This window comes from Vitis riparia, chromosome 7 (assembly GCF_004353265.1).
Source record: "Vitis riparia cultivar Riparia Gloire de Montpellier isolate 1030 chromosome 7, EGFV_Vit.rip_1.0, whole genome shotgun sequence".
Taxonomy (NCBI): Eukaryota; Viridiplantae; Streptophyta; class Magnoliopsida; order Vitales; family Vitaceae; genus Vitis; species Vitis riparia.
In genome coordinates, this window is record NC_048437.1 from 29,873,039 (window position 1) to 29,889,258 (window position 16,220).

A 16,220-nucleotide genomic window follows, 5' to 3' on the forward strand; every position below is an offset into this window, starting at 1 on the left:
TTCATTCTCAACGGAAGCTGAGGGGCCGAGAGCTGAGACTTCACTCCAATCAAGGCCATCTCTTCCATCTCCGAAACCCTAACCCGCCTTCCGTACGGTTCCGACTCGTCCGAGTTTAAGTGATGGCGAGCAATCCCTCGGAAGCTCCAGCGGACGATTTTCTCGAGCAAATCCTCGGAATTCCCACCTACCCCGCAGCTGACCCTAATTTGGCTGCTAATGACGTGAATTTGGCCGCTCCTATGGTGCTCCAGCTCGGCTCCGGCGAAGGCTCTGGCCACATCGCCGGCGGGTACCAGGGAACCATGTTTCCGTTAGGGTTGAGGTTGGAGCAGGGAAAGAGCAGCTTTCTGAAGCCCGAAGACGCGTCTGGCAGTGGCAAGCGCTTTCGTGAGGAGGTTATTGATGGTAGAGCTTCTACCGTGAAAAATGTAAGTTTTTCTTTCTCTAGCTTTTGTTTGGTTGCTGAGAAAATGGAGGAAAAATGAAATTACGAATCTGTTATATATATCCTTGTAAATTGTAAGTTGTTTCTTTTCCAATATTTTCATGTTGTGTTTTTGTCAGCTTCCATGTGGTACTGCTGAAGTGTTCATTTCAGCGGTTTTTCTTTTCCATTGTAGAGGAATTTATAACTTATTGGAATTATTTGATTTGATTTTTTACTTTCAGAGTAATCAGCTCTTGCATTTGGACACACCTTGCTCATGCAGTTTCTTGATTTGGGCGTTTGTTAAATAATTCAAAAAACTTAACATAATACGTTCAATTTCAATTTCATGGCAAAAAATTTAGTGGAAAATTTTTCTTCTTGATAGTGTTAGAAAATTTAAGCTGGCATCTTGGTTCTTGTTGAAATCAAAGACATTTCACTTTAAACAACATGCGCGACAAGTTCGCCTGTGAGATAATTTTTTTTGGCATTTGGATAACCGGACTTTAGAATTTTGTTGTCTTTTCAGCAATCTTGTACTTGCAAAGAAATTTGCCTTTTTTTGTTCTTTGAACTGAAAATTGTATGTGAAACTTTCATCTCTGTCTCCATTATTACACTTTGTCTAAATTCTTTAATGGTATCAATGCTCCATTCAACATCATTTTCATATTTCTTTGCCTGGTTTTCTTTTTTCCTTTAGAACAAATGAAACCTAGTTGATGGCCACTATTTGCTGTCTTGTGAATAAATAAGTAAATATTGATCTTAGAAAATAAGGATCAACTGAGGTTCAAACATATATTGAAGGACACCATATTTATATAGAATTCTGAAGTTTCTGGGGTATGTAAAAGAGATCTTATGAGGAGTGGTTTGGGGGGTGGGAGAATTGTAATTCGAGGGAAGTGAAGAGATACTTAGTGTTGTGCATTTAATCTGAAATTTGAACTTGGGTGAAGTGAGGATATATTTGTCTTTTATTTATATATTTCTTTTTTGTGTTTATGGGAGAGATGTCATGCATTTAATTAGTTGCTTCAGCATTCATAATCACTCCCCTCTTAGATCTCTGCGTTTTACCAATATAAAAAAAAATGTTTGGTGCTCTTTTATTTCTATTAATTTTCATTTATAATGATGAAGTTATCCTCCAAAGCTTCAAAATGATGTTGCAACAGAGTCCAGAAGCTGTATTTTGGCGTTCTGTTCTTTTATTTTAAAGTAATTTCTGGTGTCTGTTGGTTTAGATGGTGCTGTTGTCATTACTTCTTAAAAGCATTTCCATTTACTGTTAAAATATTTCTCCTTTTCCTTGTACTGTTCCATTGGGAATGAAATTACCATCCTGTTGTAGGCTTTCCATGGTCAACCAATGCAGGCTACCGTTGCTGCAGCACCACATCCTCCTGCAATTCGCCCAAGGGTGCGGGCAAGACGTGGACAGGCCACAGATCCACACAGCATTGCTGAGCGGGTAAGCTTGACATAATATACATAAGGGAACAAAAAGGCATAAAATATTGTAAGAACATAGAGACATATGAGAATTGTGAAGTTTCATGACAGCCTCCAATAGACAAATATGGAGTATAATACTAGAAATACACAAAGATGTTGTGGCCCCATATCAAACGAAGCAAAAATATGTGTCTGTAGTTTGTAGACTGTCACTTGAAAGTTGGGGAATGAACAAAGGTCCTCTACATCATATGTGCATGAAAGAAGGTGTTGCCTTGTGAAAGAATATCAAAGAAAATATTTTTACAAGGCTCTTTCAGTGGTTTCTTGTGTGTAGTTGTGTTTGTAATCAGTGCTAATGATATGCTGAAAATATTGCTAAAATTCTGGTCATATAAAAAATGGAATGATTATCAACTGCTGCAACTCTTTTTTCTTCATTCTTCCCTTTGTGTATGACAAATTGGGCTTTTGTTTATAATTCTCAACAAAAAATTTTGGTAGGCATAATTCTCTACAAAAATTGGTGCTCAATTTGAGAGAATCATTCAACAACAAAAAAGATAACTATAATAATAAGCTCATTCCTGTTTATTTGATAAAAATTAGTACGGAAATGGATTTGCTCAAATATGGCTAAACCATGGATCTTAAGTTGATGCATTACAGAAAGAGCACTTCTTTCTATGGAATAAGCTCCTGTATACCTGATGCCATTAATTATGAATTGGATGCCAAGACCTGGCTGAGAATTGTGATAGTAAGAATAACTAGTGTGTTGATGCACATTGAAGCCATGTGTTTATGTCTCCTTCTCTTTCTTTTCAAAGTTTGTTGTTCCCTCTCTATTTCTTATTGCATAATCGTTGTCCATCTCCTTTGTTACAGTTACGCAGAGAAAGAATAGCAGAGAGAATTAGAGCACTGCAGGAACTAGTTCCTAGTGTCAACAAGGTCAGTGCCTCCTCGATATTGTCATTCTATAACACTATTTCCACTTTGTTGGTTTTTCTGTTTACCTCAGTTGAAGTAAATGTGTTTTTCATCTACTTGATCATCTATAAAAAAGAAAAAATTCTACTTTGACCACTCGAACTTTATCTCCAGGAGAAGATGAGGGAAATTATTCTCATTTCTGCAAATAACTACAACAACAACAACAATAAAGAATATAAAAGTCAATTAGAGCCTAGATTTGTCCCTTCTCAAGTTAGAGTAAAATCCTTTCTTAGGTTAATGGTAAATTTCTTGATTAACTTAATAATGAAAAAAATTGAGGTTCTTAGCACTTCAAAACTATTTTCATATTGGCCCTAGCATTTCAAACCAATTCAAGTTACTGTAACAAATAATAACAGCAGAAACAAGGAAAAGAAGCGATTATCAAGTTTATAATCAGGTCTTTCTTCACTGAAAATTAGGCTGTTGGAACATGGAGTATGCATTGACACCTCCCGCCTAGTTGAGATGGTCATTACATTAGCTATAGAGAATTGAACCAGTTGCCATCTGATGTACATGCAAAAACAGTAATATTGTAGCCAGGACCATTGAAACATAGGAAAGAACTCTGAGGCTCCTACTTATCACTTTCATTATTATAGGCTTTCTTACTGACTTGGATTTCACTATCTGAATAGTTTTTTGCAATTTTGCCACCTGTGTCATTCTGTCTTGAATATTAAAAGAATCAGTGAAGAAAGGCTTAACTCCATTTACTTGTTTTAATGATTCCCTAGAATTGTGATTTAAGATGTTGAAAGTTAAGCTGAGCAGATAATTAAAATCAGCTGTTGGATTGATACTTATTTACATCTGGTTGATACTGGTAACAGGTACATGACAATTTGTTACTTAGTGCTGAGCTCTCTCTTGCTAGTCCCATATCATTCTGTCAGCTATATCCTGATATGTTGTTGCAAATTGATTCAATTTTTTTTTCTACAATCCTCATTTGATGATGAATTTTAGAGACTTTGAAATTATGCTCCTTGTCATGTTGGGGCTGAATTTCAACAAATCCTAAGCCCTCTATGTTGATAGATTTTAGAAACTTTGCAATTATGTCCCCCTGTCTTAGTGCGCTAAACTTCAAGAATTCTTATTGCAGCAATTCCTAACTTTTAAGTTCCTTGAGTGTGTTTGTTCCAGCTGCTTCTTCTTTCCTTAACTAACCATAATTTTTTAAGTTCAACAAACAATGATGTCTTAAAATTTTCAGACACAAAAATACCCTAGTTTTATTCCAAATCATCTTGACTTATCTTCTTCTCATCTTGTTACATATTTTTTTTGTCGACATGTAAATCTCATATTTGTTGGATCAAGGACTATGAGCAACCCAAGATTGTGGTATTATCTGTTCTGAACAAGAAGAGAAACAGCTGAATAAGATTGTAGTGTTTTCCAGTGCTTAAAAGTACAAAATTTGCAACATTGCTGGAAACACCAAACATAAACAAAATTGGCTTTTCAATGTGCGCCTACATCTCAAGTATCCATAGCCAGAGCATTATCTTTGTAGCTTCTTTGTAACAATCTTAAAATTTTGTGATTGAGATCAAATAAGGCTGGTCACCATGACTCTGTGTTAATGACATTTGTTAGGAAGAACTACTAGTTTACTCACTGCTCCAATTCTGAATCTGGCAATTGGAAATTCTCTACACAGTGGATGCAATTAAGTAGCATGGCCATAGTGGTTACAATGTTATAGACTGCCAAATCTCACCTTTATATTTAAGAATTATAGCTGTACATTCATGCTCATGCAAAATACAGAAAATAATGTCGAACTTGGCATCCCATGATACTGATCTGTTGTCCTTTTTTGTGTAGACGGATAGAGCTGCAATGCTTGATGAAATTGTGGATTATGTGAAATTCCTAAGGCTCCAAGTAAAGGTAAAGCAACACGACCATTCTTCTGAAGTTAGAATTGAATTTTATTTATTTATTGGTTTTTAAATTATCTACTTGTTTTATGATAATCAATCCAAAAATATGTTCAAGTCTCTAGGAGTCAGGTAGGCTATGTAAACATTGTTCATTTAATTTAGCATTCCAACAATATAAAGCTTTAAACAGTTTCCATTTTGGAAATTGGTAATTCACCCCATGAGTTTTCATTTTCATTATCATCACCATTTTGTGCCAAGTTTCTAAAATTACCAGGCTTTCCATGTGTTCCCTATCTCAGACCAACTTTCTTTCCGTTCAAACAATTATTTCTATTTCGATTCCAGGAAACTATGATTCATAAGTTTCCCATTCTAATGATGGATATCAATACCTAAATTGTGGTTACAGACAGTCAAATTTTCTCTGAGTGCTTTATCGTTTAGATTTCTTCAATTCAAAAAGCGCTCATTATAAACTCAAGCATGAGATGTGTCCTTTTCATTTGGAATTTCCATCCCCAATCTGCTATTGTGGAATCTTAAATAGTGCGGTTGTAATAAGAAAACATAGGACTTGAGGTTGTATCCCATCATCATAGACAGTTGAATTGAGCACTCTCACATTTTGACGAGGGAACACCCAACATGTAGAAGTCAATAACACACTTAAAGGAATCGTGTTTATGCCATCCAGTAAAGGTTGTGGGCCATAGGGTGTATTTCCTTAGTCAAAAAACAGGGAATAGGGACTACCTAAACTTGTTCCCATTCTCATTTTTCGGAAATCTTCAACTTCATTTTTTTTCCCTATTACTGATATTCTGTTCATTAACCAGGTCTTGAGCATGAGTAGATTGGGTGGAGCTGGTGCAGTTGCACCACTTGTAACAGACATTCCATTAGCATCAGTCGAGGTAATCAACAACAAGAAGATATATAAACTTGCCATTTAAGTCTCCCCATGTCTTTAATTGTAGGTTTCTTTCTTTTTTCTTTTTTTTTTTCTGCTTTTTTTAAGGAAGAAGCAAGTGAAGGGGGAAGAAATGAACCAGCATGGGAGAAATGGTCAAACGATGGTACAGAACGACAAGTCGCTAAGCTCATGGAAGAGAATGTTGGGGCTGCAATGCAGTTCCTTCAGTCCAAGGCACTCTGCATCATGCCCATCTCTCTCGCTTCAGCCATTTACCACTCTCAGCAGCCGGACACAACTCCACTGATCAAGCCCCAGACAAATCCCCCATCGTAAAACCTCTCCCCACTCCCAAAAAAAAAAAAGGTAACACATCTCATTACCCCGTCCAAATTTTCTCTAAATGCGCCATTGGGCCCACAACATAATCGCATAGCCAGTCACTCCCTCTTAATTGCAATCGAAGTCAGATGCCATAGTCCCCAACTTTTTTTTTGTTACCTTTATATCAGCTTTGTCAAAACAGGGTTTGATGTTATGCTCTTAAAAAAAAAATGCATATCACACCCTTAACGTCTTGTTTGAGTTGGAGTAAAAGGGAGAATTTTCAAAGCTCCAATAGATTGATGTGGTCTTCCTTTTTGTATCAGCCAGTGGGGGGAGTAGTGGTGGATGAGGAAAGCACTTTTGTAGTGGGGGGTGTGGTCTCAAAGACTCAAAATATTTTGGTAGTGGGTGGTGGGACCTTGTAAAAGGGATAGATGGATAGATAGGTAGATTGTTAATGTTTTTAATATGTTTATGAAATTGTAATGTATCTTGAGAGCGAATGAAATGCAGATTGTGGGAAGATATAGGAAGGGGATGATGGTTGGTTGGTTGAAAAAGTAGGGTTTTAAAGTCCCAAGGGAAATTGATAGTGCTGAACTTGGTCCGTTAAGGGGTGTGAGTGGGGTGTGTTTCCAAAAGTATTTTTGACTTATTTCCCAAATTCTTCTGCATCGATGCATCATCATCATTGGAGAGAGGGCAAAAGAAAGGAGGGATTATTGTGACTGGGTTTGGTGGTAGTGGTGGTGGTTGTTTGGGAAGTTCAGATTGTAGGCAACATCTTTGTGGCACTGACTTGCCTTTTTGTGTTCCTCCAATGGGCTGAACGAATTGAACGTATGAAACGAGAGATTCGATGAGATTTTTAGGGCCAAAAGTTTAGTCTTAGTCTTGGGTAGGCCAACCCCACATAATTTTTTTATTTTTTATTTTGATAAGTCTTGGGTAGGCCAACCCCACATAATTTTTTTTATGAATATTCTACAAGGTTGGCAAATGCCTTTTTCTAAATAAAAAAAAAATAAAAAAAAAAAAAAAGGGAAAAAGGAGATAAATTAAAATAATCATGCTAAATATCTCTATTTAATAACTAACCTTTTTTAAAAGTAATCTCACGTGATTAAACAAATTGAGTACATCTAAAAATTTCTGACCAAAAATTTTAATAGAAAAAATAGAAGAGCTTTTTCCAAAAAATAAAAATAAAAAGAGCTTTTGAACCAACGTAGAAGTACAAAGAATTTTATAAATTCCCTTCAAGGAAAAAAAAAAGGGCTTAGACCCAAATAAAAGAGATTTAGCCATGCAAAAGTAAACAGTTTATGATTGGTGATTTCTTTTATTTATGGTGTGCAAAAGTAGTTGTCTCTCTTTTATGTCCTTGAAAATATAATCTCAAAACCGGCATCTTGCCTTTTGGTGACCAATCACCGTACACTAAAAAATAAAATAAAATAAAATTAGAAATTAAAAAACAAAAAACTTGTGTAAACGGACATTCAGCAGTACGTAATCCATACGTCATTCTTGATTTGTTGATACAATTAGAATCAGCCCTATTCAGCGGTTCGATCATCATCAACTTCGGAACTTGCTAGTTGCTGCTGACCCCAGAATTTGTAGTAAACATTTGTATCAGAAATAATTCCAGAATGTAATCTAAGACTCGACTCCCATGGAGAAAAGAATATGAAAGCATGGCATGTCAAATTTAATGTAAGAGATAAAATTGTTTCTTCTCCAATATTTGCAAATAGCCCATGGATTATTATTGAAGACTCGCACTAAGAATCCAACTTGGTTCTCAGGTATATTCTAAAATAAGATGAACTATTTCTGTCTTCACCATGGTTCACGAAGCAGAGTGTTTATCCGGTCATTCCATACAAAATGAAAGTAAGAACTCGTAATTAAACCAAACAGAGATATCCACCAGATATCAGACTGGTAGAGTAATGCGTTAAAAAAATAATACGGAGACGGTCAAGAGCAGCTTACAACCGGGGGAAGACCATCAGCATGGAAGGTTTTACATTATTGGAGACAATATTTGACAGATTCAAGATTTAGCATGCATCGAGATCCCTGCATGGAGGCGCCTTTGGCTCGCCTAACAAAGTGGTATTCCCTCCTTCTGGGCCACACCTTGTCCGCTGAGGGTTTTGTGTGCCATGCTGAAATGCAAAACAGCAAATAAAAAAAGTGTAGATATAGGACCATCAAACCAAGGCAGAAATGTCAATGTTCGTTGCCCATTTTCACTTACTGGTGGTTTCTCCCCCCTTCTCAACATCTCAACTATCTCAACGACACGTTTTGGAGTGACGTCTTCCTGAGTTTAGCAAAGCGAACACGTAAAACTCCAGAAAGTTTCAACCATTTGAGTGAAGAAGTATCACAAAGTGGAAAGCAAGAGGGGTTATAGTGAACTTACATAGTAGTTGTAGGTATATCCTTCAGATCCAGTTGAATAGTCTGCCACTGTGATCATAGGAGCATTTACACAACATCCCTGGAGAAACCAACAAGTTAATAACATCATACCATGCATTCATCACTGAAGATGAGTTGGAGTTGGATCCCACTTAATCGGATCAAAATGGTAAATATGATCTTATGGGACCCAGTGCCTTTAGATTCCCATGAGGACAATGGTTTGATGCCTTATGGTCTCATGGGGAATCCACATGCCCAAGCTCAAGTGTACCGACACAAACAAGAAAAAACAGGTAGACCACACCAGTGGTATGGTACTTATACGCACTTCTGTCCAAAATTTTTGTTCTTTTGAGATTGGACTTCAGCTGTTTCCTAGATACGCTCATTATTGCCTTAACCTCTGTTCTATAGGCATCCATTGAAACACCAATAAATGATCCAATTCTGTTTTACTTGCTACCATAATACAATCTCCTCAAGCAGGTAAGCAATGAAGGTGCAGACAGCTAAGCAGGTAAAGAAAAGACTAACCATGCATTCCATTTCACCGACAGAAAACAAGCCATCCTTTGTCACTTCTGCACACCAGAAATTTATAGTGGCTCATTATTTGAACTCTAAGTTCAGATTCTAAAAGCCTGTAAAAGGGTATTGTAATATGAAAAACTAGAGAAAAACATGACACTGTTAACTAAAACTAACCATTGCGCTTCACTCCTAAGTGTTTTAGCAAGGCATCTTCTATTTCTCGCGAACCACGTATCATACAAGGTGTCGTGCCGCATACCAATAGGTGGTACTTACCCACCTGCAAAACCCATGGAAGAGCAGTTCAAGCAGGTAAAAGTTAACTCGCATATAAAGCATGAAGCCTGCATTTATACTAAAACTTAGACACGAAATTTTGAAGCCAAGGAAAAAATGAAGACAGAATAAATTTCCTAACCTTTGCTCGGTTGAACATCGAATAAAATGTTGCAACTTCATATACACGGATGGGAGCAACCTCTACGACCTTGGCCACCTGGGCGATCCATTATAGATTGGATTACACAGCTGCAATTTATGTAAATAGGAGAGAGTATGTGCCTGGACTTCCTCGTATATCCAAAGAAGCAGGTGATGGGTATACTGTGTTCTTCAATGGATATAGAAAAGTTTATCTTCAAAGGCTATACATAAAAATTTGAGAGCATTTTTATGGAACTCCAAGCATCGGCAATTTACATTGTTGATAACTCTTCAAAGGACACATGAGATCATTGTACTATGATTAGTGGTGAAACTAATAGGGGATTCATACACTCAGGGATCACAAGTGTTTAGCATTCAACTGCTCTTTCTTAAATATTCAGCAAATCAACTAAACTCATCAATAAATAGAGAAAGGAAATTTACTTAAAGATTGTTGAGGCAATCATGAGTACAAGAAAACATTTTCTGTTGAAGCTTAGAACATTGTCTATAGAGCATCAGATTGTTGGTAATTATTCCAAGGACACACAAGATACTTATCTTCTGATTTAGAGGTTACATTAGGGCAGGATCCTGCTCGTCAGGAAGCCATTACAAATAATTACTAGAACATCAGGAAGCAAGGGTTTCAATGAAAGAAAAAAAGGATCTATTTTTCTGCAATAAGGAAATCAAAGAAGGGTTGTAGTCAAATTTCAACAATTTGCAAGCCTCTTCAATATTCCTGAAGGTTTAATATATTTTATTAAGCTACATGACGTTTTCTTTCATCTTCAACAGTGGCAATGAGAATAAACTTAATGTGGCTAGACATAGTCAACTACCACATGACAAGCAATGGAGATAACACTAGCAATCATCTCTATGAAAATTATTTGTCTCAATTAAGGCAAGAGCTTGTGGAATGTGTGTGTTATTTTTTTTTTTTTTTAAAGTTTTTCAATAGGTGCAAGAGCTTGTGGGATGTTGCCATGACAATGAGGCAAGTGTCACTGATGTGTGGTAGCACTTTAACAGATGGAGAAAAGTCTCTCAGACATTGGTTTATTCATAAACATTGACATATGTAGACAAATCAATGCATGCTAGGAATTGTTGTGCATGAAAACATACTGCATCCATTGCTGAAACAGGGAGCCATCCTCCATGCTGCTGCTGTGCAAGATCTAGCAGAGGAATTACTGCAGACTGCTTGTAATTGGATGGATAGTGAGATAGTATCTCCTTAACCTATGCAAGGTAGTCAAAACCCAAAAGTTAAGACTGTTACATCTGCCAAACAATACCTTAATACATTAAATATATAAATATATGTATGTACGTAGATATGAAGACCATGCATATATGTATGTGGTTGAATGAATCCTATCATGAATTCAAGATATGTATTCAAATTTGAGAGTGCAGAAAGTTGTGTTCATAACACCACTAGAAAAATGCACTTTTCATCATCAAGATACTGCATTATATCATAAGGTACATGCTTTTCTAAAGGAGGGAAGTTTCTAGAACCATTTTACCTTCTTTCTGCATCCATTTAGTATAACTTATTCAAAATATTAATGTGATATGTCATGATGCAGTGAAACAACTCTTGAAGTAGCACTTTCCATCTAAAAATGTCATAATTTATTTTAAGTAAAAAAATTACAGTGTGTAACTTATTGGATGAGACCAAAATTCTTGCCTAGTCCCATGGGAAGAACTCATCTAGGCCTGGTTCAGCTCCAAATGGTTAGAGTTGGTTCGCACTCCAGTTGGCTACAGGCCCAAGTAGATAGAGTAAGACCCTAACTAGCTTCAATTCAACTGTGGCCATGATACCCCACTTTTTTTATATAGGTAAAGTAAATTCATTAAGAGCCAAAAGGCTAGAGAAAGGGTATGCACGGAGTATACCAAATACAAAGAAGCAAAAAGCAAAGGGACAAACAATCCTGACCCTTACTTGGTGGCTAGCCAGTCTACGAAATCTATCAAAGACAAAGTGTGTTCCTCTATATACACCCTAGCCCAATTCACAAAAGTGTACAAAAAAATGGATTTAATATCTTAATCGTTCCTCTCAATATCATCGAAGGTCCTCCTATTCCTTTCTTTCTAGATAGTCCACATCAGCTCTCCAAGCTTTCTACCTTTTCTTGCCCACAAAAGATCCATGCCAACCTAGGAAGTTTCTTTTCACCGAGGAGTGCATCACCCATTGCACCCCAAAAAGGGAGAAGATCAAAAGCCATAACATTTTGGCTTTCTTGCAAAACAGAAGAAGGTGATCTATGGTTTCCTCCTCATATTTACACAAAAAACTGTTGGGAATGCTCCAACCAAATCTCCTCAGGCGGTCAGTGGTGAGCAACCTGCTCCAAGCCACCTCCCACCCAAAGAAGCTAGCCCTAATTGGAACCCAAGGTGTCCAAATAGTTCTAGCCGGGAAGGGGGGCTTTGTGCCCCTTGAGAGTAAGCTACAAAAAGACTTGACAAATCCCATTCTTGTTCTCTTTCCACAGGAGCAAGTCATCCACACCTCTTCTAATGGTCAAATGATGAAGCTTGCTTAATAAGCTTTCTACTTCTCCCACCTCCCAATCATTAAGGTGTCTATTAAAACGAAGCCCCTAGCTACCCCCAACTTCGTCTTCCTCCCAAGCCTCAGCAACCCAGCCTTCTTTGTTGACGGAGAGATTAAACAAGATGGGGAAAGCTTCTTCCAGAGATTGATTTCCACACCACAAGTTCTTCCAAAACTTCACTCTAGTGTCATCCCCTATGATGAAGCGGGAATGAGAATGAAAGTTCTCCCAACCATTTTTGATGGTCTTCCAAACCCCCACCCCATAACGGTCTCTTACACCTTTGGAGCACCATCCCCCCTCTTGAAGGTCATACTTACTAGAGATAATTTGCTTCCATAGGGACTCATTCTCATTAGCAAATCTCCACAACCGCTTCCCAAGAAGGGCCTTGTTAAAAGTAGCTAAACTGCGAATGCCCAAGCCTCCTTCCTTTTTAGCGGCACAAATAGCCTTCCAACTTACCAAGTGAGGTTTATTCTCTAAGGCTCCACCACCCCATAAGAAATCCCTTTGGATCTTTTCAAGCCTTGCACACACCCTCTTGGGGATCACAAAGAGAGAAAGGAAGTAGGTTGGGCGGCTAGAGAGGGTGCTTTTTAGCAAGGTAAGACAACCACCTTTTGAGAGGTATTGCCTTTTCCAGAGAGACAACCTTTTCCTAAATCTTTCTTCCACTGCATCCCACTAGCACCATAGTGGATTTGTAAGGGGCTCCAAGGGGAAGACCCGAGTAGGAGGTAGGTAAACTCCCTATCTTACATCCCAAGACTGACGCAAGAGTCTCCATAGGAATGTCTTCCCCCATTGGGATGGTCTCCGTTTTGCTCAGATTGACTTTTAATCCTGAAATCGCCTCAAACCACATGAAGGTCCAACTAAGATATTGCAACTGATCTACGTTGGCATCACAGAAAATTAAGGTGTCATCGGCAAACAAGAGATGGGACACGAACAACCCCTCTCTTCCTCTTCCTCCCACTCTGAAACCAGAAATAAAGCCCTCATTTCTTGCACAAGACAACAATTGGCTAAGAGCTTCCATGGCAAAAAGGAAAAGATAGGGGGATAGAGGGTCGCCCTGTCTCAATCCCCTAGAGCTACGAAAGAAGCCCGAAGGGCTTTCATTAATGAGGATCGAGAAGGTAGTCGTAGAGCAACACCATTTCATCCAACTAATCCATCTATGCCCAAATCCCATCTTAGACATCACATCCATGAGAAAGTCCCAATTGACATGGTCAAAAGCCTTCTCAATGTCCATCTTGAGTAGGAGGCCCAGGATGTTGTCTTTCAATCTAGAATCAAGGGTTTCGTTAGCAATAAGAACAGTGTCTAGAATCTGTCTCCCATGGACGAAAGCATGCTGAGAATCAGAAATCACCTCCCCTATCACTGATTTCAGTCTATTGGCAAGGACTTTGGCAAGCAATTTGTACACACTCCCTACCAGGCTAATTGGTCTGAAATCTCTTAGGTCTTCGGTCCCCTCCTTCTTAGGAATGAGCAAGAGGAACGTGAAGTTTAAGCTTCTTTGGAAGGTCCCATGGAGGTAGAACTCTCCAAAGAGACCCAAAATCTCTGATTTAACAACGTCCCAACAAAACAACCAAAAGGCCATTGTGAAGCCGTCCGGGCCTGGGGCTTTGTCACCACAAAAGCTGCTTAGGGATGCAAAAATTTCTTCCTCAGAAAACATAACTTCTAGGCTGTTAGCCAAGCCTTCTCCCAGCTCCTTGAAGTTAAGGCCATTGATACTAGGCCTCCAATCCCCAGAATCTAAGAGGAGGGACTGGTAGGCTCTACAAACACCTTTTATATCTTCCAAGGAAGAGAGATTCACCCCATTCACTTTAATTTTAGACAGGAAGTTCCTCCTTGCCCTAGCATTGGCCATTTTGTGGAAATATTTGGTATTTTTATCACCTAATAAAATGCTTAAGGTAACAAGTTGATTTGGCCCCCCAAGAAAAGGTGTTGCTGCTGGAACTATTGGTGATGCCTAGGTGATCAAAATGCAATATGCAGTGGCAATGCCTAAACACATAAACGGTTCCCTGCAATTGACCACTCCTTGCATTGTCATGGGCTTTAAGTGATGCACCTGGTTTCTTTACTCAAAAATCTAGAAACACAAGCAAGAATATTTAATAATAGGGTCTATTTAGCAAATTTTCAATAAAATTTCAAAAAAAAAAAAAAAAAGTTTTTAAGAACAATTCTTACAAACAATTCTCAAATGTTTTTCGGACCAAAATTATGACCGTACACTCAAATATGAAAAACAGTTTTCTTAGCCTATTCTTCTTAAAAACACTGTGCATTTATGTACAAAGCAAAAGTTTAAGACCTGTTATTTGTATTCCTCATAACACTCTATAAGAAAAACCTAAAAATACCTTATATATATTCTTAAAAATCACCCTAACTTCAGAACAGATTTTTAAAAATCTATTTGAAAATTGTGTTTTAATTTTGGAACATTGTTTTGTACACAGTGGAGGAGCTATGAATGGAACATGTCATCAAGCACTGATATCAACTATACAAGTAGCATTGCACCTCCCATAAACCTCCTCAGGTTCTCGGAAATTGCGAAGTTCAGGGAGCATTTTCTCACATGCATGGTAGCTCTCCTAATACCCTGCAAAGGGTCCCAAAACTTGTACCATCATCAAGATATACACCTATATCATAACTATCATTCAACATACTTCAAAGATTAAAATATGACTTTTAACACTCCCTGCTGTTTTCTTTTGCCTCTTCTACTAAAGGATATTCCCCCATGGAACATAGAATTTACAAAGCTCAAGATGACTCTTACCACGTATTTCCAAATTCCATCCATTTTTTTTTTCCTTTTGCTTTCGTAATTTCAACATTTTCTTCTTTTTCCTTTATGCTACTTGCTTCACATTCAAAGAGAAATGATCTAATATCTTTCTAAGAAAAAGGTTAGAAGACTCCTTATGGTTTCACTTCCCACAGTTTGGTGAATAGGTAGTTAATTCTTGACTAATAGAAGCTTGGTAAACAGTAGTCTAAAAAATTAATTTTGTGGATTTTGTAATGAAAATTAATGCCATGAAGGACGCATTACCCTAAAAATTATATCATCTAATCACCAGCCTCCAATGATTGCATACATACAAAACTTATAAATGAATCCGAATACTTTGAGGCTTAATCATGAAATTGCTTATATATTGCTTTATCCTTCATTCTTGCAATAGAAATGTGTTCGATTTCCCAAACTATCAGCAAAAGTATATGTAAATATCAAAGATCACTTCAACATAAGTATCGAATACCATAACATGAATCACAATTACTCAGAGATTCAAAAATCTGAGCATTACTCACTTTTCCCTTGTTAGCATCATTGAACTCCCAAGGAATGCTAGGGTTGTTATCCGGAGAATCAAGATGCTGAAAAGACCAATTTCACCAACACACTAAATAAAAAACAGAAATAATAATCGAAAATCAAATGCGATCAGTAGAATCAATGTATCGAACTCACGTAGTTTAGGGCAGTGGAGAAGGATCGAGAAGTCTGGCGGAGAAAACAAAATGCAGAAAAGAAAAACCGAAGTCAATTAAGGAAATCGGGGAGTGATTGTACAGAAAGAAAATGAGAGTAGCTAAGAAGAAAACCTGATGATTTTGACGGAAAATCTGGCGAACCTCAAGGAGGCGTTTGGTGGCGAGACGAGCGAGCATTTTTGGATGAACCGAGAAGAGATTTGGGGGAAGAGAGAGAAACGGCGTGCGTGAGGAGTGTGGAGATCTTATGTCAGTTTTTGGGCTTCTTGACGAATCCACCCAGCTTCGTATCTGGGCTAAATAGGTTGTGGGCCAGGGCCTGGCCCTTGGCCCATTTAAATCCCTCGATGAGTTTAATCATTTGCATGCCAATAAATTGCACCAATCTTTCTTTTTAAGCGTCCATTTACATCCGAAAAAATTAAAATAAAAATAGTATAAAATGTAAAAAAATAAATAAAAAGGAAAAAAATAATCTTCTATGTAATATTTTAGGCTTGGTTATCAAAAAATTTGAAAAAAAATACAGAGAGGGAAATAAAATAGAAGAAAAATAAAAAATAGATTTAAAGTTTATAAATTATTGTTATATAATAATTTAATTTATTTTTTAACTTATTTAACTCTTTGTATTAAGGTTAAATAATTTT

The 16,220-nt window shown here is 37.4% G+C and overlaps 2 protein-coding genes across 2 annotated transcripts; one reads left to right on the forward strand and one right to left on the reverse strand.

The window, feature by feature from the left end:
• Nucleotides 1-6,698, forward strand: LOC117918266 (transcription factor UNE12-like). Its single transcript, XM_034834774.1, has 6 exons — nt 1-431; nt 1,791-1,910; nt 2,783-2,848; nt 4,733-4,798; nt 5,631-5,708; nt 5,813-6,698. The coding sequence occupies exons 1-6, from the start codon at nt 123-125 to the stop codon at nt 6,041-6,043; spliced, it is 870 nt and encodes a 289-aa protein (XP_034690665.1). The 5' UTR covers nt 1-122; the 3' UTR covers nt 6,044-6,698.
• A 1,083-nt stretch (nt 6,699-7,781) lies between these two features.
• On the reverse strand, nt 7,782-15,798 carry LOC117918267 (NADH dehydrogenase [ubiquinone] flavoprotein 2, mitochondrial). Its single transcript, XM_034834775.1, has 10 exons — nt 15,682-15,798; nt 15,548-15,580; nt 15,388-15,453; nt 10,565-10,681; nt 9,423-9,500; nt 9,179-9,284; nt 9,008-9,054; nt 8,472-8,549; nt 8,304-8,369; nt 7,782-8,211 (listed from the first exon to the last, which is right to left on the reverse strand). The coding sequence occupies exons 1-10, from the start codon at nt 15,745-15,747 to the stop codon at nt 8,104-8,106; spliced, it is 765 nt and encodes a 254-aa protein (XP_034690666.1). The 5' UTR covers nt 15,748-15,798; the 3' UTR covers nt 7,782-8,103.
• Between the last annotated feature and the right edge of the window lie 422 nt (nt 15,799-16,220).